Source organism: Coregonus lavaretus (genome assembly GCF_964263955.1).
Source record: "Coregonus lavaretus genome assembly, chromosome: 28".
Lineage (NCBI taxonomy): Eukaryota > Metazoa > Chordata > Actinopteri > Salmoniformes > Salmonidae > Coregonus > Coregonus lavaretus.
The window spans coordinates 5,189,540-5,210,231 of NC_140015.1; the positions used below are offsets into that span (position 1 = coordinate 5,189,540).

Below are 20,692 nucleotides of genomic sequence, written 5' to 3' on the forward strand. Positions count from 1 at the left end.
CCCTCCAGGACCGGAATTGAAGAACCCTGGCTTAGGTAGTCTCCTCACAATGGTCCTAACAGTGATAGTCATTATAAATGTAGGTTGCGGGTGAAAAAAACTAATTAAGCTGTTGGTTATCCTATCTCTGGCTGGATTCCAATAGGAATTACAAATCACTTTGCAAGCCAGCATAATTTGACTTGCAGGTAAGTTTGCAAAATCCTACTAACTTTCCAAGGTTTTCCAGATATCCTGAACATATTCTAGAATATTCCTGGACATGGGAAGGAATAAACAGGAAATCCTTCAACCAGGATTTTTTTTTAAATCTGGGAGTTTGGGGAAATGTACCTGAATTTTGCAAGCCTACCTGCAGGCCTAGTTTACAGGCCACTGTATTAGGGTAAAACTTGAGGGAGATTGTTTAGTGAACTATGTGCTAAACAAAGTTAAATCACGGATGTCTCTGTTCCTAGGCAAGAACTAAGAATGGTTCCTTTCACAGGGCTTGTGTATGTGTGAAATGGGGATCTGACCTAGGGTTGAATTGCTCGCTCTTACCTAAATCCATGGCTGTCCTACCTTATCAGAGACTGAAACCAGACTGTGGCTCTCCTTTAGGCATATCCCTGGAACGAGCCAGGGTTGAACAGAGTTCAGGCTAAACCTTTGTCTCTCCTTGGCTATCTTCTTGATTGATTACAGCATGATGAGGTGGGGTTTTGTATGTTTGAAAGATTAGGTGTGAACCTGTCATGTCAAACTATCAATCTTCAGGTCAAGCCAGGGTGAGCCGGGGCTGAACAGAGTTTAAATTAAACATGAGTGTTTTTGCAAGATAAGGGTGTGATTGATTGTAATAATATTGTTTCTAAACTGAATGACAGTTAAATTGAGCCGCTATCATAGACGAAGGGAGTGGGCGGAGAGGTAGAGAGCGGGAAAACTGAAGACAATGGTAGGAGAACCCAAGAGGGAGGCTTTTTAAGCTAGGATGTGTGTGAATGAGACTATATAGAGGGGGAGCAAAGAGCGAGAAGAGAGGCTACTCTGCAGACCAGCCCGACTTTGTCCATTGTAATAAAGTCTCTCGATTCTACAAAAACTCGGTAAGAACTTTGATTTTTTATAAAGTATAGTGACAATTTTCCACATTAAACTACACCTCAAAATCAGGCCTTTATGAGACATGTAATGTATTGTCATGAGGAGTTTCATTTTAATGATAATATACACCTAGGAATTCACTTGGTGAAGGACACAGGACTAAAAATAAGTGAATTCAACAACAATGTCTCTTTCACTAAGAAACACAGTCATGGGTGATAACTCTACAATTCACTCGAAAAGGCAAGGAACACTGGGAAATTATATTGGATGCATGGCTTAGTGGCGGTATGGCATTCAGATAGTTATTTTCGGCCACCTGTGAGTGGAAGTTTTGTACCTGTTTAAGTGGTCTATAGTAGAGATACATTTTTGCCACTTACAAGGAATAAATACGTTTGTCATTCTGGTGGTACTCTATAAAGGCAAAAACACATCAGGTGACTGCCCTGACACAGATGTAGAAATCTGGCCCCTTTCTAGACTCTGCCTGTCTTAGTGCTTTCTCTTTCAGTCACTCAAATGCAAGAGCTGGCAGGAAAGAGAACCAGAGACTGGAGAGTTAAACATAAGAAAAAGTATATTTAGAGTCCCCAAAACTGTCTCCTTTCCCCTATTAACCCTATCGCTTCCCTTTCAATTGTCACTATTAACACAAGGGGCCTCAATGACCCCATCAAGTGCCATTATGTTTTTCTTTGACTTATTACATGGGGACAGTGGAGACATATTTCTCTTACAAGAATGTAACATACCATATAGAGACAATTACAAGCTATTTCAGGACAGATGGACATATGTGGAATCTGTTTGGTCAGGTGACAAGAAAAAGGACCTCAGGGGTAGCTATTCTCTTCAGAGATCAGTCCATTCACATCCAAAGAGTTAAAAAAGTGATTGAAGGGTGACTGTTGAGTGTGGATTTGAATGGAATTTGGGGTGAAACTCAGGATTATCAATATGTTTTGCCCTTCTGAGCTAAAAGACTGCCTTGTGACATTGCAGGCCTTACAGTCTCTTGTGCTCTGTAGTAGGGAAGTGATTCTAGGGGGAATCACTTCTATAGTGTCATCAACTGGTCTGGTGCAGCAATCTAAGTTTGCAATGACTTTATATTCACACAGCTTCTAAGAACATATACAGTTGAAGTCGGAAGTTTACATACACTTAGGTTGGAGTCATTAAAACTTGTTTTTCAACCACTCCACAAATTTCTTGTTAACAAACTATAGTTTTGGCAAGTCGGTTAGGACATCTACATTGTGCATGACACAAGTCATTTTTCCAACAATTGTTTACAGACAGATTATTTAACTTATAATTCACTGTATCACAATTCCAGTGGGTCAGAAGTTTACATACACTAAGTTGACTGTGCCTATAAAAGCTTGGAAAATTCCAGAAAATTATGTAATGGCTTTAGAAGCTTCTGATAGGCTAATTGACATCATTTGAGTCAATTGGATGTGTACCTGTGGATGTATTTCAAGGCCTACCTTCAAACTCAGTGCCTCTTTGCTTGACATCATGGGAAAATCAAAAGAAATCAGCCAAGACCTCAGAAAAAAAATGGTAGACCTCCACAAGTCTGGTTCATCCTTGGGAGCAATTTCCAAACGCCTGAAGGTACCACTTTCATCTGTACAAACAATAGTACGCAAGTATAAACACCATGGGACCACGCAGCCGTCATACCGCTCAGGAAGGAGACGTGTTCTGTCTCCTAGAGATGAACGTATTTTGGTGCGAAAAGTGCAAATCAATCCCAGAACAACAGCAAAGGACCTTGTGAAGATGCTGGAGGAAACAGGTACAAAAGTATCTATATCCACAGTAAAACTAGTCCTATATCGGCATAACCTGAAAGGCCGCTCAGCAAGGAAGAAGCCACTGCTCCAAAACCGCCATAAAAAAGCCAGACTACGGTTTGCAACTGCACATGGGGACAAAGATCGTACTTTTTGGAGAAATGTCCTCTGGTCTGATTAAACAAAAATAGAACTGTTTGGCCATAATGACCAAAGCGTGTGCGAGAAAGGAGACCTACAAACCTGACTCAGTTACACCAGCTCTGTCAGTAGGAATGGGCCAAAATTCACCCAATTTATTGTGGGAAGCTTGTGGAAGGCTACCCGAAACGTTTGACCCAAGTTAAACAATTTAAAGGCAATGCTACCAAATACTAATTGAGTGTATGTAAACTTCTGACCCACTGGGAATGTGATGAAAGAAATAAAAGCTGAAATAAATCATTCTCTCTACTATTATTCTGACATTTCACATTCTTAAAATAAAGTGGTGATCCTAACTCACCTAAGAAAGGGAATTTTTACTAGGATTAAATGTCAGAAATTGTGAAAAACTGAGTTTAAATGTATTTGGCTAAGGTGTATGTAAACCTCCGACTTCAACTGTACATAAGGTTTACATACCAAATTACATGGCCCCATGTCCATCGGTTCAGTTCTTATAGCCCTGGTGTGATATGGTGCCATCTAGTGGTGTAACGTGGCCAACTTTGAAAGCAGCAACTAATCATTCTCAAATTCATTATAGGCTAATTCATTGAGTCTATATGCCAAATCTGGAGTCAATCTGATTTATGGTTCATGAGAATAATATTTTTAGCATTAGTATTTTTAGCATTAGCATATGTGCTAACGTGCATCTATAGGTACAGTGCGGCCAAACTTTTATGCAGCAATTTTCTTTCTCACAAAACCATTAAAGACTAAATACAAAATCTAAACTCTCTTTTGTATACTAGTGGTGCAGACTCAATAGACTCAATAGTAAACTATACTTGGTAACACTTTACTTGACACCCAGCGGTAATAACTGTCATAATATGGTCATAACACTGTCATTACACATACAGTACCGCTCAAAGGTTTGGACACACCTACTTATTCCAGGGTTTTTCTTTATTTTTTCTATTTTCTACATTGTAGAATAATAGTGAAGAAATCAAAACTATGAAATAACACAAATGGAATCATGTAGTAACCAAAAAATTTTCAACAAATCAAAATATTTTATTTTGAATTCAAGACACACTTATCCAGCATGGCTACCACAGCATTCTGCAGCTATACACCAACTCATCCGGTTTGCGCTTAGTGGGACTATCATTTGTTTTTCAACAGGACAATGACCCAACACACCTCCAGGCTGTGTAAGGGCTCTTTTACCAAGAATGAGAGTGATGGAGTGCTGCATCAGATGACCTGGCCTCCACAATCACCCGACCTCAACCCAAATGAGGGTTTGGGATGAGTTGGACCACAGAGTGATGTGGTTTTTTCCAGTTAAGCATAGTAAGTATGTATGGTTAAATAGTTAATCACAACATGACAAGAAGAGGCCTGAAACAGAGCAAGGAAATAGCTCAGGGAATTGTGAAACAGAGCCAGGAAATTGATTTTTCAGTGGACTATGGGATAGACATGGTTAATCAACAAACACGGAGCCAGGGTTAAACATTGATACATCTCTGTTGATAGGCAAGAACGTAATTGGTTTCTCTCACTGGGTTTATGTGTTTGTTCTCTGGTCATCCGACCTGTCTTCGGTTGGATTATCTTATCAGTGACTGAAACCAGGCTGAACCCTTGGTCTCTCCTTGAGCGTCTTCCTGATTAAATTATAGCGTGATGGGCTGGGACAGAAGGGTTAGGCTTGGGTATGTTTGAGAGATTGATTGTGGGCCTGCCATGTTGTCCACAATCCATCTCCAGGTCAAGCCAGGGTGAGCCAGGGTTGAACAAAGTTCAAACTGAACATGATTATTTTAACATGACAGGGCTGTTAAACACAAAATAACTGTCAATCTCCCTCGGCCTGGTGCTCCATGCAAGATCTCACCTCGTGGAGTTTCAATGATCATGAGAATGGTGAGGAATCAGCCCAGAACTACACGGGAGGATCTTGTCAATGATCTCAAGGCAGCTGAGACCATAGTCACAAAGAAAACAATTGGTAACACACTACGCCGTGAAGGACTGAAATCCTGCAGCGCCCGCAAGGTCCCTCTGCTCAAGAAAGCACATATACAGGCCCGTCTGAAGTTTGCCAATGAACATCTGAATGATTCAGAGGAGAACTGGGTGAAAGTGTTGTGGTCAGATGAGACCAAAATCGAGCTCTTTGGCATCAACTCAACTCGCCGTGTTTGGAGGAGGAGGAATGCTGCCTATGACCCCAAGAACACCATCCCCACCGTCAAACACGGAGGTGGAAACATTATGCTTTGGGGGTGTTTTTCTGCTAAGGGGACAGGACAACTTCACCGCATCAAAGGGACGATGGATGGGGCCATGTACCGTCAAATCTTGGGTGAGAACCTCCTTCCCTCAACCAGGGCATTGAAAATGGGTCGTGGATGGGTATTACAGCATGACAATTACCCAAAACACACGGCCAAGGCAACAAAGGAGTGGCTCAAGAAGAAGCACATTAAGGTCCTGGAGTGGCCTAGCAAGTCTCCAGACCTTAATCCCATAGAAAATCTGTGGAGGGAGCTGAAGGTTCGAGTTGCCAAACGTCAGGCTCGAAACCTTAATGACTTGGAGAAGATCTGCAAAGAGGAGTGGGACAAAATCCCTCCTGAGATGTGTGCAAACCTGGTGGCCAACTATAAGAAACGTCTGACCTCTGTGATTGCCAACAAGGGTTTTGCCACCAAGTACTAAGTCATGTTTTGCAAAGGGGTCAAATACTTATTTCCCTCATTAAAATGCAAATCAATTCATAACATTCTTGGCATGCATTTTTCTGGATTTTGTTGTTGTTATTCTGTCTCTCACTGTTCAAATAAACCTACCATTAAAATTATAGACTGATCATGTCTTTGTCAGTGGGCAAACGTACAAAATCAGCAGGGGATCAAATACTTTTTTCCCTCACTGTAAGAGTTTCAAAACCCACAAAACCTACCACGGTAGTTATTTTATGGCTGCTTATGACACCTACATAAGATTGTCAAAACCCACAAAACCCCCCACACAACGCAAAACATTCCATTACACCATAGCCTACTTGTCAACAGTATGTTTATGTTGTATAACATTTTCTGAAATGGACCATATTAAACTATAATTGTAATTGCGCACACATTGATGTCAGACATGCACCAACCCCAATACTCTGTTGCTGATGACTGGGATGAATGTAGGAGCAGATTTCAGGAGCAGGACAAGACACCCGCTTTTTGACTGATGACATAAGGGCATGTACGTGATAATGTGATAGGCCTATCTGGCTAATATGAATATAATGGTCATAATGCTTCTTGACAATGTCATAAAGTGTATTTTCTTAGTCCAAGTAAAGTGACACAGGATGGCCATAATGCTTTATGACAGTGTCATAAAGTGTATTTTCTACAAGTTATTTAAAATATGATTTAAAAAAACATGAGTGTAAAGAATTAATTACAACAACAAAGGACTTAAGAAACAAACTTCTTGGCAGGGAAAAAACACATTTGAAAAAATGTGGATTTTGACACTTGCATGTTGATGACACCGGCTGCGTTACGTGTGCGAGTGTTGCAAAATAAATGTACACATAATGTTATTCAATAATTTAATCCAAACTGCTCGTGAGCGTCAACGAGTGTCTGCGTAGCCAGGCGCTAAAATAGAATGTGGTTCAATTAATCCACAGATAAAAGGGGAACCCTCGTTAGTTTCTAGTAATCTCTCCTCCTTCAGGCTTCTTCTTCTTCTGTAAACTTTATATGGCGGTTGGCAACCACGTTCTATTTTAGACGCTTGACATGCTGTAAGTCCCGCCTCTCCCATCTCCTCATTGGTTTTTAATACACACGTAGGTGATTGAAAGATGAACGAGGTCCACAATCCTGTCCAGTTGGTGACGGTAATGGACCTTAAAGTTGGTTGCCAACCGCCATATTGTCACGGTCGTTGAAGAACGGGTCAGACCAAGGCGCAGCGTGACATGCGTACATGTTTATTTAAATGATAAACACACGACAAAACAACAAACCAACGAAACGTGAAGTCCTCAGGCTACACACAAAACAAGCCTACACACGGAACAAGATCCCACAACTAACTAGTGCCAATAGGCTGCCTAAGTATGATCCCCAATCAGAGACAACGAGCGACACCTGTCTCTGATTGGGAATCACACCCGGCCAAACATAGATATACACCACCTAGAATGAACACATAGAAAACACAACATAGAATCTACACACCCTGTCTCAACATATAAGAGTCCCCTGAGTCAGGGCGTGACACATATAAAGTTCACAGAAGAAGAAGAAGCCTGAAGGAGGAGAGATTACTAGAAACTAACTAGGGTTCCCCTTTTTTCTGTGGATTAATTGTCGGAGTAGAGAACACACAATTTTGTGTGACTCAAAATGGGTCAAAATTCTACAAAGATCCAGAAAAAAAGGACCTTGTGCATTTCAGGTAAAATAACAAGCCAATGTTTATATCCCAGAACAAATTAGCTAGCAACAGCAAGCTAGCTAGCTAAATGTCCAAGAATGTTCATATGTGTTTTGACCTGTCCCGAAATTAATTTAGTCGGTGAATTCGTTTTTGATACTTCAACCTGCATGTCCTGATCGCGTCTGGTGTGGATGGACAAAATCAACATGCGCGAGATGGTGCACGAGGACACACGCATGTGCCCGGTCTAGTCAGCATGTTTTGTAGGTTTCATAACCAGCCATAAAATAATGCAATATATGTCACAACAGGTGTAAATATATGGGTCATGACAGTGTTATGACCATATTATGCCAGGTTATTACAAGTTATGTCAGCTGTTTTATGTCAACATTTTATGACATGGTTATGACCGTGTCATAACGTGTTATGATGCTGGGTGTCAAGTAAAGTGTTACTCTGTACTCAATAGTAAACTTTGTGATAAAAGCACCAGATTTGGCACAGAGGTAGATGTACCCTGAAAAGATATGAAGCCACCCCAGATTTGGACCCATGGGGGTGTAGCAGCCACTATAACGCGCTGAAACTAAAACATTACTCAAAAATTCAAATACATATTTAGCGTCCAGTCAATGTCTCTATACCAAGTCAGAAGTATCATCTTTCAAATGCAATTGGAACTGAGTTGATAAACCATAGCGTTCCAAAGTTAGAGCTAGAAGTCTGATGGCACCGGTGCCCATATCGCCTATATCACCCATATTGGTGGCCATCGTAGGTCGTACCGACATGTCAGATTAGCTCATCCGCCAATTCCTCAGCCTCTGAGTATCACAGAAACAAAACACTTTGAATGAATAACAGACACATGTTCATAACAAGTGGCTATGAATTGATCCAAATATCTGTTCAAAACATGAAAAACATACAAAACCTTATATTTTGAAACAGCAAATGTAACTATACAGTGAAGGTTTGCTGCTTCGTCAATCAAAAGCCATGGATTAATACTGAGGTTGGCGCTAAACTAAAGGACTGGGCTATCGCAGACAATCCTGAGGCTACGGCTGAGGACAGGAACAAGTACAAGAAGTCCTGCTACGACCTCCGCAGAGTCATCAAACGAGCAAAAGGAATATATAGGAAAAAAGGTGGAATCATACCGCCGCATGTGGCAGGGGCTACAGTCCATTATGGATTACAAAGGAATACCCAGCCGTGATCTGCCCAACGATGCCTCTCTTCCAGACGAACTCAATGCATTTTATGCACGCTTCAACAATAACAACACCGTGCTGTGCGTGAGGGTACCCCACTGACCAAGAGGACTGGGTGATCTTGCTTTAACACTTACAAGGCCGCAGGACTGAACGTTATTCCAGGGCGCGTTCTCAGAGCATGCACAGATCAGCTGGCATGCATATTCACTGTAATTTTCAACCTCTCCTTGTCACGGTCTGTAATCCCCACATGTTTTAAGATGACCACCATCATTCCTGTTCCAAATAACTCTAAGGCTTCATGCCACAATGACCACTCACATCTGTAATCATGAAGTGCTTCGAAAGGCTGGTTATGGCACAAATCAACTCCATCATCCCAGACGCCCTAGTCCCACTCAATTTGCATACCGCCCCAACAGATCCATAGACGATGCAATCTCAATTGCACTCCACACCACAGTTCACCTACATAATTTGCTACGCAGACGACACACAATTAATCTTCTCCTTTCCCCCTTCTGATAACCAAGTGGCGAATCGCATATCTGCATGTCTGGCAGACATATCAGTGTGGATGTCGGATCACCACCTCAAGCTGAACCTCGGCAAGACGGAGCTGCTCTTCCTCCCGGGGAAAGGACTGCCCACTCCATGATCTTGCCATCACGGTTGACAACTCTGTTGTGTCCTCCTCCCAGAGTGCAAAGAACCTTGGCGTGACCCTGGACAACACCCTGTCGTTCTCCGCTAACATCAAAGCGGTGACCCGATCCTGTAGGTTCATGCTCTACAACATTCGCAGAGTACGACCCTACCTTACACAGGAAGCGGCACAGGTCCTAATCCAGGCACTTGTCATCTCCCGTCTGGATTACTGCAACTCGCTGTTGGCTGGGCTCCCTGCCTGTGCTATTAAACCACTACAACTCATCCAGAACGCTGCAGCCCGTCTGGTGTTCAACCTTCCCAAGTTCTCTCACGTCACCCCGCTCCTCCACACAATCCACTGGCTTCCAGTTGAAGCTCGCATCTGCTACAAGACCATGGTGCTTGCCTACGGAGCTGTGAGGGGAACGGCACCTCCTTACCTTCAGGCTCTGATCAGTCCCTACACCCAAACGAGGGCATTGCGTTCTTCCACCTCTGGCCTGCTGGTCCCCCTACCTCAGCAGAAGCACAGTTCCCACTCAGCCCAGTCAAAACTGTTCGCTTCCCTGGCACCCCAATGGTGGAACAAGCTCCCTCACGACGCCAGGACAGCGGAGTCACTGACCACCTTCCGGAGACCTCTTTAAGGAATACCTGGGATAGTATAAAAGTAATCCTTCTATCCCCCACACCCCTACCCCACCCCCACAAAAATATAATTAAAAAAATATATATATACAAAAATAAAAAATATTAATAATAATAAATAATAATAATATATATATTTTTTTAATAACATATAAAAAAAAACAATAAAAAAAACAACAATATATATATAAAACAAATGAAAATTAGAAACATACTCTAAAAAAATAATTAACATTAAAAAAATAAAAAAATAATTATAAAATAAAATAAAACATCATTGTAAAGTGGTTGTCCCACTGGCTATCATAAGGTGAATGCACCAATTTGTATGTCGCTCTCGATAAGAGCGTCTGCTAAATGACGTCAATGTAAATGTAGATGTAAATCATTTTATGTAAGTGAACTACACATAGAATGATGTAGCTGAACTGTTATATACTATAGATATGAGGTGGATGAACCGCAATTGAGGAATTTGTACAAATATATAGATCAATTAAGTTTAGCGTTAATCTAGAGGATGTGGTTTATTGAAAGATTGGTCTCCTACCTGTGCACTCTTTCTTCTTTTAAAGCCTGGTGAAGTTAAATGACCTTCCTGAGGTGGGTGGGATGGTAAAGTGTGGGGGGAGAGAAAGGGGGACAGACATTTATTCTGAGTGTTGAGTGACTGAATGGCATATCAGTGAAATACCTGTACAGTTAGTTTCTTTACAGAAAAACAAAAAGGGTATAATGTAGCTATAGTTTGTTGCTCCGTCTGTCCCAATTTGTTGGTACATGATATACCTATATACTGTAGTAAGAGTATTAAAGGGGAATAATGGCACATTTCGAAAATGTGTCCATGTTCCTAAACCCCTCTGACTCGTTGTTGGACTATTTTTAAAAGCACCTCTCTCACTCACGGAGAGCGAGGTGAAACTAGAGTGAGAGCTACGTCACAGGGTTATACAGTCACTGCAGCTCTAGATATCATTTTGTGGAATAACGCAAATCTACGAAAAATATAAAAAGTTCTGTCACAGGGAAAATACTAAATTGGGGAAGTCCAATCGATTGTGAGATATGGCATATACAGTGCTATGAAAAAGTATTTGCCCCCTTTCTAATTTTCTCTTCTTTTGCATATTTGTGATAGTGAATGTTATCAGATCTTCATCCAAAACCTAATATTAGATAAAGGGAACATAAGTGAACAAATAACACAACAATTCCATATTTATTTCATAAACAAAGTTATGCAACACCCAATTCCCCTGTGTGAAAAAGTAATTGCCCCCTTACACTCAATAACTGGTTGTGCCACCTTTAGCTGCAATGACTCCAACCAAATGCTTCCTGTAGGTGTTGATCAGTCCCTCACGTCGCTGTGGAGGAATTTTGGCCCACTCTTCCATGCAGAACTGCTTTAACTCAGTGACGTGTGGGTTTTCAAGCATGAACTGCTTGTTTCAAGTCCTGCCACAACATCTCAATTGGGATTAGGTCTGGACTTTGACTAGGCCATTCCAAAACTTCCAATTTGTTTCTTTTTAGCAATTTTCATGTAGACTTGATTGTGTGTTTTGGATCATTATCTTGCTGCATTACCCAGCTGCGCTCCAGCTTCACCTCACAGATGGATGGTCTGACATTCTCCTGTAGAATTATCTGATACAGAGCAGAATTCATGGTTCCTTCTATTAAGGCAAGTCGTCCAGGTCCTGAGGCAGCAAAGCATCCCCAAACCATCACACCACCACCACTATGCTTGACCTTAGGTATGATGTTCTTACTGTGGAATGCAGTGTTTGGTTTTCGCCAGGTATAATGGGACCCATCTCGTCCAAAACGTTGACTCAAGTTAGCCAAAAAGCACCTGGATGATCATCAACTCTTGAAAGAATGTTCTATGGACAGATAATTCAAAAGTATAACTTTTTGGACGACATGGTTCCAGTAATGCCTGGCGAAAACCAAACTCTTATCAAGATGAGTTCCAATGCTTGTCTGAAAGCCGCACAATGACGCTGTCCCAATCAAAACGGTGCTGGAATTATCAGTTGACCACACATGGCAATTGCTTTACATGTATTATACCCAGTGGTATAGTGCTATTTTTCTAGGTAGCCTACCAGAGCACCATTTTTTAAATTATTATTAAGCCATCATTTCTGAATGAAAGTTGGTACCAACATAAAGCCTATTGTGTAAAATCATGTTAGAATGTACAGACAATGCATCATCCAAATTGCATGATTGCCTGTGCCTACACAGACTGTAAGTGGCTAAAGGAAAATGTTCTAGTTTTAAAATCCTGAAACACCAAATTGGGCCTACCTTACTATAAATTAGGCCATCATCACTGTCAATCGTGAATTATAATTCCTCACGTTTTACAGGTGAAACGCCCATGCTGCATGCATGCCAACCATTTGATCCCAATCAGTTACATGGGAATGTGCATTTCAGTAAGGGTGGCTAACCCGCCAAACTAATAGAATTTTAAAGCAGATAGAGTTAAACACAGCCACCGCATGAGAAAATAAATGCAACATTTCAGCACAATCATCCTAAATTGTCATAACAAATTATATGGGGTTTTTGGTATATCAGTAGCCTGACATCATGTTATTATATTCGGTTTGTTATGTAGAATACTTATTAATCATTAAGTGATCTTGTGAGACATAGTACCATTCTGAGAAATGGCGGAGCGTCGCTCTGCTGCGCACCGGCAGCACTACACCCCTGATTATAACGGTTGGATGACTTCGGGAGTTTCACATAACCACAGCTCTATGAACTATACAAGTTGCGCATTCAGTCCACACATATATATATATATATATTTTTTTTTTTACACCATTACACAATTGCAGCAGGTCCTGGTGACGTCCATGATTTCACCTTCCTTTCAACATTGTTTATATTCCCCCTATGACTGTAACCTACATCCCTCGTTGCATGGTGTGATCTGATCATTACAGCAAAATATATCTACTGAAATGAGAGCGAAAGACTAGATTGTAGATTGTAACGTCAACTTCATAGAATGACACATGTGGGCTAAAAAGCAAATGTATGTAACAAACGTTTCACTAGATTGTAACTTTCCTACAGTAGCCAGCTGACAGTGAACATATTCTTGTAAATTAATGTATGTTGCAAATATAATAGATAGCCTAGGTACTGATGCATGCATCTATCGAAATGCGATTTATGCTCACTGTACAAGTTTTCATTGGGGTACATGAAATATGTTATTATTACATTTATTATTAGCCCACATTTACATTTTCAAATCGGTAGAATAATGACAATAGTTTACAATGCAGGGGATTTTGTTTTCAAGCCAGGGAAAAATTGCCTTCCTCGAGCAAGAGAATGTAGGCTAATTTTATAAAATGGAAAAGTATTCTTATAGCCTATGTTTGTATCAAATACCCTTGCATCAAATACTCTTTAAAGTTGTGTATTGATTATACAGTACATACAGTGAGGGAAAAAAGTATTTGATCCCCTGCTGATTTTGTACGTTTGCCCACTGACAAAGAAATGATCAGTCTATAATTTTAATGGTAGATTTATTTGAACAGTGAGAGACAGAATAACAACAAAAAAATCCAGAAAAACGCATGTCAGAAATGTTATAAATTGATTTGCATTTAAATTAGGGAAATAAGTATTTGACCCCTCTGCAAAACATTACTTAGTACTTGGTGGTAAAACCCTTGTTCGCAATCACAGAGGTCAGACGTTTCTTGTAGTTGGCCACCAGGTTTGCACACATCTCAGGAGGATTTTGTCCCACTCCTCTTTGCAGATCTTCTCCAAGTCATTAAGGTTTCGAGGCTGACGTTTGGCAACTCAAACCTTCAGCTCCCTCCACAGATTTTCTATGGGATTAAGGTCTGGAGACTGGCTAGGCCACTCCAGGACCTTAATGTGCTTCTTCTTGAGCCACTCCTTTGTTGCCTTGGCCGTGTGTTTTGGGTAATTGTCATGCTGGAATACCCATCCACGACCCATTTTCAATGCCCTGGCTGAGGGAAGGAGGTTCTCACCCAAGATTTGACGGTACATGGCCCCGTCCATCGTCCCTTTGATGAGGTGAAGTTGTCCTGTCCCCTTAGCAGAAAAACACCCCCAAAGCATAATGTTTCCACCTCCATGTTTGACGGTGGGGATGGTGTTCTTGGGGTCAAAGGCAGCATTCCTCCTCCTCCAAACACGGCGAGTTGAGTTGATGCCAAAGAGCTCCATTTTGGTCTCATCTGACCACAACACTTTCACCCAGTTCTCCTCTGAATCATTCAGATGTTCATTGGCAAACTTTAGACGGGCATGTATATGTGCTTTCTTGAGCAGGGGGACCTTGCGGGCGCTGCAGGATTTCAGTCCTTCACGGCGTAGTGTGTTACCAATTGTTTTCTTGGTGACTATGGTCCCAGCTGCCTTGAGATCATTGACAAGATCCTCCCGTGTAGTTCTGGGCTGATTCCTCACCGTTCTCATGATCATTGCAACTCCACGAGGTGAGATCTTGCATGGAGCCCCAGGCCGAGGGAGATTGACAGTTATTTTGTGTTTCTTCCATTTGCGAATAATCGCACCAACTGTTGTCACCTTCTCACCAAGCTGCTTGGCGATGGTCTTGTAGCCCATTCCAGCCTTGTGTATGTCTACAATCTTGTCCCTGACATCCTTGGAGAGCTCTTTGGTCTTGGCCATGGTGGAGAGTTTGGAATCTGATTGATTGATTGCTTCTGTGGACAGGTGTCTTTTATACTTGTAACAAACTGAGGTTAGGAGCACTCCCTTTAAGAGTGTGCTCCTAATCTCAGCTCGTTACCTGTATAAAAGACACCTGGGAGCCAGAAATCTTTCTGATTGAGAGGGGGTCAAATACTTATTTCCCTCATTAAAATGCAAATCAATTTATAACATTTTTGACATGCGTTTTTCTGGATTTTGTTGTTGTTATTCTGTCTCTCACTGTTCAAATAAACCTACCATTAAAATTATAGACTGATCATTTCTTTGTCAGTGGGCAAACGTACAAAATCAGCAGGGGATCAAATACTTTTTTCCCTCACTGTAGCATACCTGATGAATGATGATCACTGCAATCAACAGCTGCAGTGTTGTAATTGGATTAACCCATATCATTGAATAGGCTATGTGAACGTTTATAAAGACAAAAGGCAGACACATGGAGTTATTTGATTTGGATGGATGGTTGACATGACAGAAAGGTAGGCAAATATTTTCTTATCTAAAATGTGGGTGAAACTTTGCTTCAGTATATATTACGTGTTATGATGTAATTTCATAGTGTTGTGTGAACCAGGTTAAAGTTAGTAGATAAGTGACTTTGCGCCGCACAGTCTGAATACCAAGGATTCCATTATGTCAAGGGAGCTTAGTGGTGGTTTATCTTAGAATGATTGATAGATATGATATACTGACTTGGGTTACAGGGTAATACCATCAAAGAAGGGAGTGCCAAATGATGGTTAACAGATGTTGTTCAAGAAACGTGGAACAGAGGGTATATAAACTGAGAGGTTTTCTTTGTCTAGTAGTTCGAATAGCAAGAGGCAAAGCACTGTCCTTTTGTTAGAGCGAACCATGGTACCTATTAGATATTTGAATGAACTCTAAGTGTTAAATATCCTCTTGCATCATGAATTACTTGATACCTGAGAAACTCATCATAACATTATGCGAGCTGGTTATGTGTCTTGTTTCGCGCACGGGACTCGAGCCTGGTTAAAACCTTATAGCCTATTGCGCAATATATTCCAAAATTCGAATAAAATACACCCGTGAAAATCATTTAGGAGATAAAGGTTATGAGGACAGTGTTTTGTTTTTATAATGTATTTGTGTGGCTACAATGCCATCTTTAGAGCACAGCATTTTCTGCTTGGTTTCCAGAGCATTGAAAGATAGAAATTAAATGGGCTACTACCGAGGTCTGATGATGCTTCTGACAATATAGTAAAAGGCGTGTTGAGTTGGGTCTGGTGATGTGCTAAAGTCTTATGTAGGCTATTTTGAAAACTGCCGGTGTGTTGTGTTTATGAGGAGCCCCCTCCTGCATGTGTTGTTGCATGAGCTGGCTGTTTTCTCCTCCTTGCGTGGCAGAGATCTCAGAAAAGTTAAAATTGTGAACCCGCGACCCAAATGTATCACATAAAATGTATATGCCATATCTCAAAATCGATTAGACTTCCCCAATTGAGTGTTTTTGCTGTGACAGAACATTTATATTTTTCGTAGATTTGCGTTCTATCCTAGTGCTGTGACATAGCTCTCGCTCTATCTCTACCTCGCTCTCTCTTAATGAGAGGGTTGCGCACTTTGACAGACAGTCCAACAACGACTCAGAAGGGTTTAGGGACATAGACACGAATTTGCTGTTATTCCCCTTTAAGACTATATACAGTAATACAGACATGTTTAGGCCTACATCTAGACCTAGAGTGTAGTGTATGACAACATTGTACAAATCTTATGGGCTTGATAAAAGTATGAAAATCAGCTATATGCTGTACCTGGATCAGTTTTCCCAGAGTGGTGTCTATACAGCGGATACTGTACTTCCAGTTCTTACTGCTCTTCTTCCCCCCAAACTCCTCAAAGCCACTTGGGGTGAACCAGAGACCCTGGACCACAATGCAACTCTCCCCTGAGACAGACCAATGAGGAAGTCAGACATCATACACACTAGGGTTTCATATTTTTCCTAAAATTCTTTGTGGAGGGATAGGATTCTGCCAAGAACTGTTTTCATCTGATTAACCCTTTTTGGAAGATGAGGGTTCTTTGTAAGTGAAAGGGTTCTTTCTACCTAGACCCTTCTTCATCATAAGAACCGTACTGGAACAAATGGTTATTTTATGATTATTTGGAAGGCAAGAAGGATTCTTTGGAAGGTAAGAAGGGTTCTAAATAGAAGTTTTATAGTACGTGAAATTTCGAAAATCGAGTATGCTTTAAATGCCAGGATGTTAAACTCATTTCGGCTTTTCATTTTGTAGAATTCGCTGCACACTTTTGAGGAATAGAATCGACTTTCTAGACTGATTATCGGACTGTACCCAAATGAACGAATGGTGGGAATTAATGCAATTGCGCATTAGATGACGCATTCTCAGGATGGGTGAGCCTAGTATGTTGATATTTGTAACTTACTGCATTCATTTTTACTAAACAGTTCGTTCTAAATAGTATGTAGCACGAATAGTACACAGTATATAGTTTTAGTAAGTAGTAGGCAAAACAGATTTCGGACACAGCCAGGGTGAACCAGCAGTGTATTATATGGTACATAGCAAATTGGCCAGTGTTACCTAGTGTTTTTCAGTGTAACATTTATAGTGTTGATTCAGGAGTTAAATGAACACTCAGTGACTCAGTGGTATAATAGAACCCCAGTGTTGGTGTTAAGTTTTTAGGCAAGGTTATTCGGGCCGAACCACATCCACCATTACACACAAACACAAAGAATCACATCATATTAAGTCAATTTTTACCACCCACCTTTGGCCAGCTTGTCCCTGTTGAGCATGCCCTCTTTGTCCCCACAGGTGACCGGGAGCTCCACCGGGGTCACCCAGCGCTGCGCCGTATGGGTACTCTTCCCACACGTCCCTAGAGCACAGAGAAAGACAGAGGTCAAAACCCTCTATGGAAAGGAACATGGACCTAAAAAGGGTTCTTCAAAGAGTTTTCCTATGAGAACAGCCAAATAACCCTTTCAGGTTCTAGGTTAAAAAAAAATCCTAAGCGTGTAGTATATACCCAATTTAGCGCACTACTTTTGATCAGAGTCTCATAGTGTATAAGGTATTATTTTAAAGGTAGACAGAGTGTTCCCAGTACCTCCAATCGTTTCTGACACATCGTGAAAGCTATAGGATTTTATGATGTTTATCACATGTACAGTAGTTGAGAAAATTAACATATAAGAAAAGCGATGCCAGTAATACTATTACTGCAATAATGAATTAGGAGAATAAGTTAATTACTGACACAAAGGCTATTAATGAGGTTTTCTATGATTTTTACAGGAGTCTATACCAGTCAGAGGATAACTCGGTGGAGGCAGATTATAATATCTTTTTTTGGTACGTTAGAGTTGCCTAAAATTTCCACAGAACAAGCTGATGTTATAGATGCCCCCATTTCAGAGGTGGAGGGTAGAAAGGCTATTACCCAGCTAAGTGATGGAAAATGTTTTGGTAATAATAATGTATTACTTTTTTGTTTTTGCTCTTTCTGATTGGGTGGTTCTGGCAGAGCCATAAAGTCCGGAATTTTGAATTTTGTGAAAAACACTTAAAACGAGACTCCTCTGGTACAGACTGACCGATCTGCACAAAACTTGATATATGGCATCTATGGACCAAGATCTCTCAACACAATATTTTTCAGGCTAGCATCTCAAACAACATGGATGCTACTGACCAACAAACATTAATGTGGGCGTGGTCTGGCACATAAGTGCATATAAATCAGATGCGTATATTCGTATTGTAACAAAACTTGGTACACGTGTTCCAAACACTGTCAAGACTCAACATATGCAAGCACATTCAGATCGACCACATGGTGGCACTATAACAGGCACATGTTTGCATCTCTTGATCTTTTTGACACAGAGTGATGGAATTTGGCACACATACTCAGGGATATGAGTCTAGCTAACCTGTAAAGTATGGTTCAGTTTGGCTGCATGGTGGCGCTGTTGGACAGGAAAAAACATTCATGCAAGCTCATTGGCTCAAAGTGGCCATATTGTTTCAGCTAGAGTCTTTGAAAATACTGCTTTATACCAGCAATATAGATGCTACAGTATATACCAAATTTGATGCCGATTGGTCCAGTAGTTCTGGAGAAGAAGACGTTTAAAGCAGTCAACATGATTAAAAATTGTCCAAAATACATCGAAAGCATATTGCATAATCAGTTTGATTTTGAGTTTTGATATATGGCAAGCGTGTCCTCTTTATCCTGATGGTGGCACAGTGGGCCCACAGCTAAACCCCGGCATTGCTGCTTGCAGCTGTATTGTATGTTTGAAGTTACAGAGGGACTTTAGACTTTCCAACTCAAGGCCTCCTCCTTCCCCCCAGAGAGTGTAAAGCCTGGGACTCACAGTAGGGTGGCCTCTGGACTTTCCTCTTCTGACTGGGGGTGGACTGTGTGGACGTGCTGGGCTGCTCCTCCTTCTTAGCACTCTCACTTATCTTCTGTTTCCTCTTTTTCTTTCCTGTCTTCTTTTCCTCCTCCCCCTCCTCCTTCTCTTCTCCCTCCCCCGGGGCCTTCCTCTTCTTTTCCTTCTCCTCTTTCTCCTCTTCCTCCTTCTCTTCTTTCTCCAAGTTCTGTGGCAGTTTCGCATACAATCTGGATGACCCTGGGATTGGATGCAGAATGAATCAAACATGTTCATATTAGAGTTATAGGCTGGGACCATCATATGGACCTCATAAATCGAATGCATTTCAAGTATTCAAGTATTCAAGTATTCAAGTAACCTCAAACCATAATATTAGTAGTAGTAACAGTCACAGTGACACCCCTTGTGACTTGTACGACAAACCAAAATACTACCAGATAGTACCAGAGAAATAATAATAATAATACTACCAGAGATCAAAGACCCACTGACCGTCCAGCAGGCTGTTTCGTAGCAGGCGTAGCGTGGGGTACTGCTGAAGGAGGTGGTCCCTGAATACACAGCTCCAGAACAGCTTGATGCTGTGAGGCCTCTCTGCCTCCAGCCAGTCCATCACCTTGTACACGCCCTTCCCAGTGAGCCAAATTCAATTGAAAAGACGTCTATCAGCTAACCACATCATATGTTATAGCATTCTGGTGCCAGACATCACAGTTGATGACGTGGCATGCAACCATTGGTTGATGCATGCAACGTCTGAGCAGGGGAACACAACCCAAATTGGGTCGGTCCGGACCAGACATCGGATGCTGTCTGGACAAAAGGAGTATGGCATTTCTGGCCAGACAGCATCAGACACATGGGTTACATATAGTAAAATAGAGGGGCGCTGTTTCGCTCTCTAGATTCAGCAGAGAGGAAGAGGCGATGCGAGAGGGCTCACTCTCGCCAAAATCTGCCCTGAATAAGTCCTATGCGTATGGGCATAAGCAGACCTAAGCTTGTCGCCTGCATTCCCGCCTTTGTGACAACGACTTAGGGTGGAGACATGAGCATATACAGAGCAACTTGCATGATTATATTTCAGCCACTTGCAAATTAGAAAGGAAAGTTGGTGAGTGCACAGTACACTGTTCGGATGCTTCCCCTAATTACTCCTGTCTAAATAAAATCATTCAAAATACTTTACCAGAGAGCTTGACTTAGCCACAGAGGATCATTATCTTATTTTTTTAATGCTGTGGATAGGCCTATTTGGGAAGCCAGCAATTTGGGCAGCACGCATGGCAATAGGCCTAGTTGATTATTGAGTTGCGGCTGTCAGTGAAAAGCATCTCAAATGTGTGAAGATAATGTGTCTTGAGTTTAATTTAAAATGTTTAGACAAGAAGAAGGGGAGGGGTGTGTGGCGAAGATATGGGCGTCTCTCTCCAAAATGCATGCACTCAGCTCTCCAGAATGTGTTCCGCTGTCTCCCGCCAATT

At 41.4% G+C, this 20,692-nt stretch overlaps 1 protein-coding gene across 1 annotated transcript in view; it reads right to left on the reverse strand.

The window, feature by feature from the left end:
• The window catches only part of LOC311103839 (nuclear body protein SP140-like protein), a gene marked incomplete at its 5' end in the record, with an annotated part of 50,584 nt that extends 31,270 nt beyond the window's left edge, over positions 1-19,314 (reverse strand). Inside the window, 4 exons of the mRNA XM_084145478.1 lie at positions 10,587-10,634; positions 16,582-16,715; positions 17,570-17,680; positions 19,188-19,314. Of these exons, the coding sequence (XP_084001604.1) occupies positions 10,587-10,634; positions 16,582-16,715; positions 17,570-17,680; positions 19,188-19,314 (420 nt within the window). The remainder of the gene's footprint in view (positions 1-10,586; positions 10,635-16,581; positions 16,716-17,569; positions 17,681-19,187) is intronic.
• Between the last annotated feature and the right edge of the window lie 1,378 nt (positions 19,315-20,692).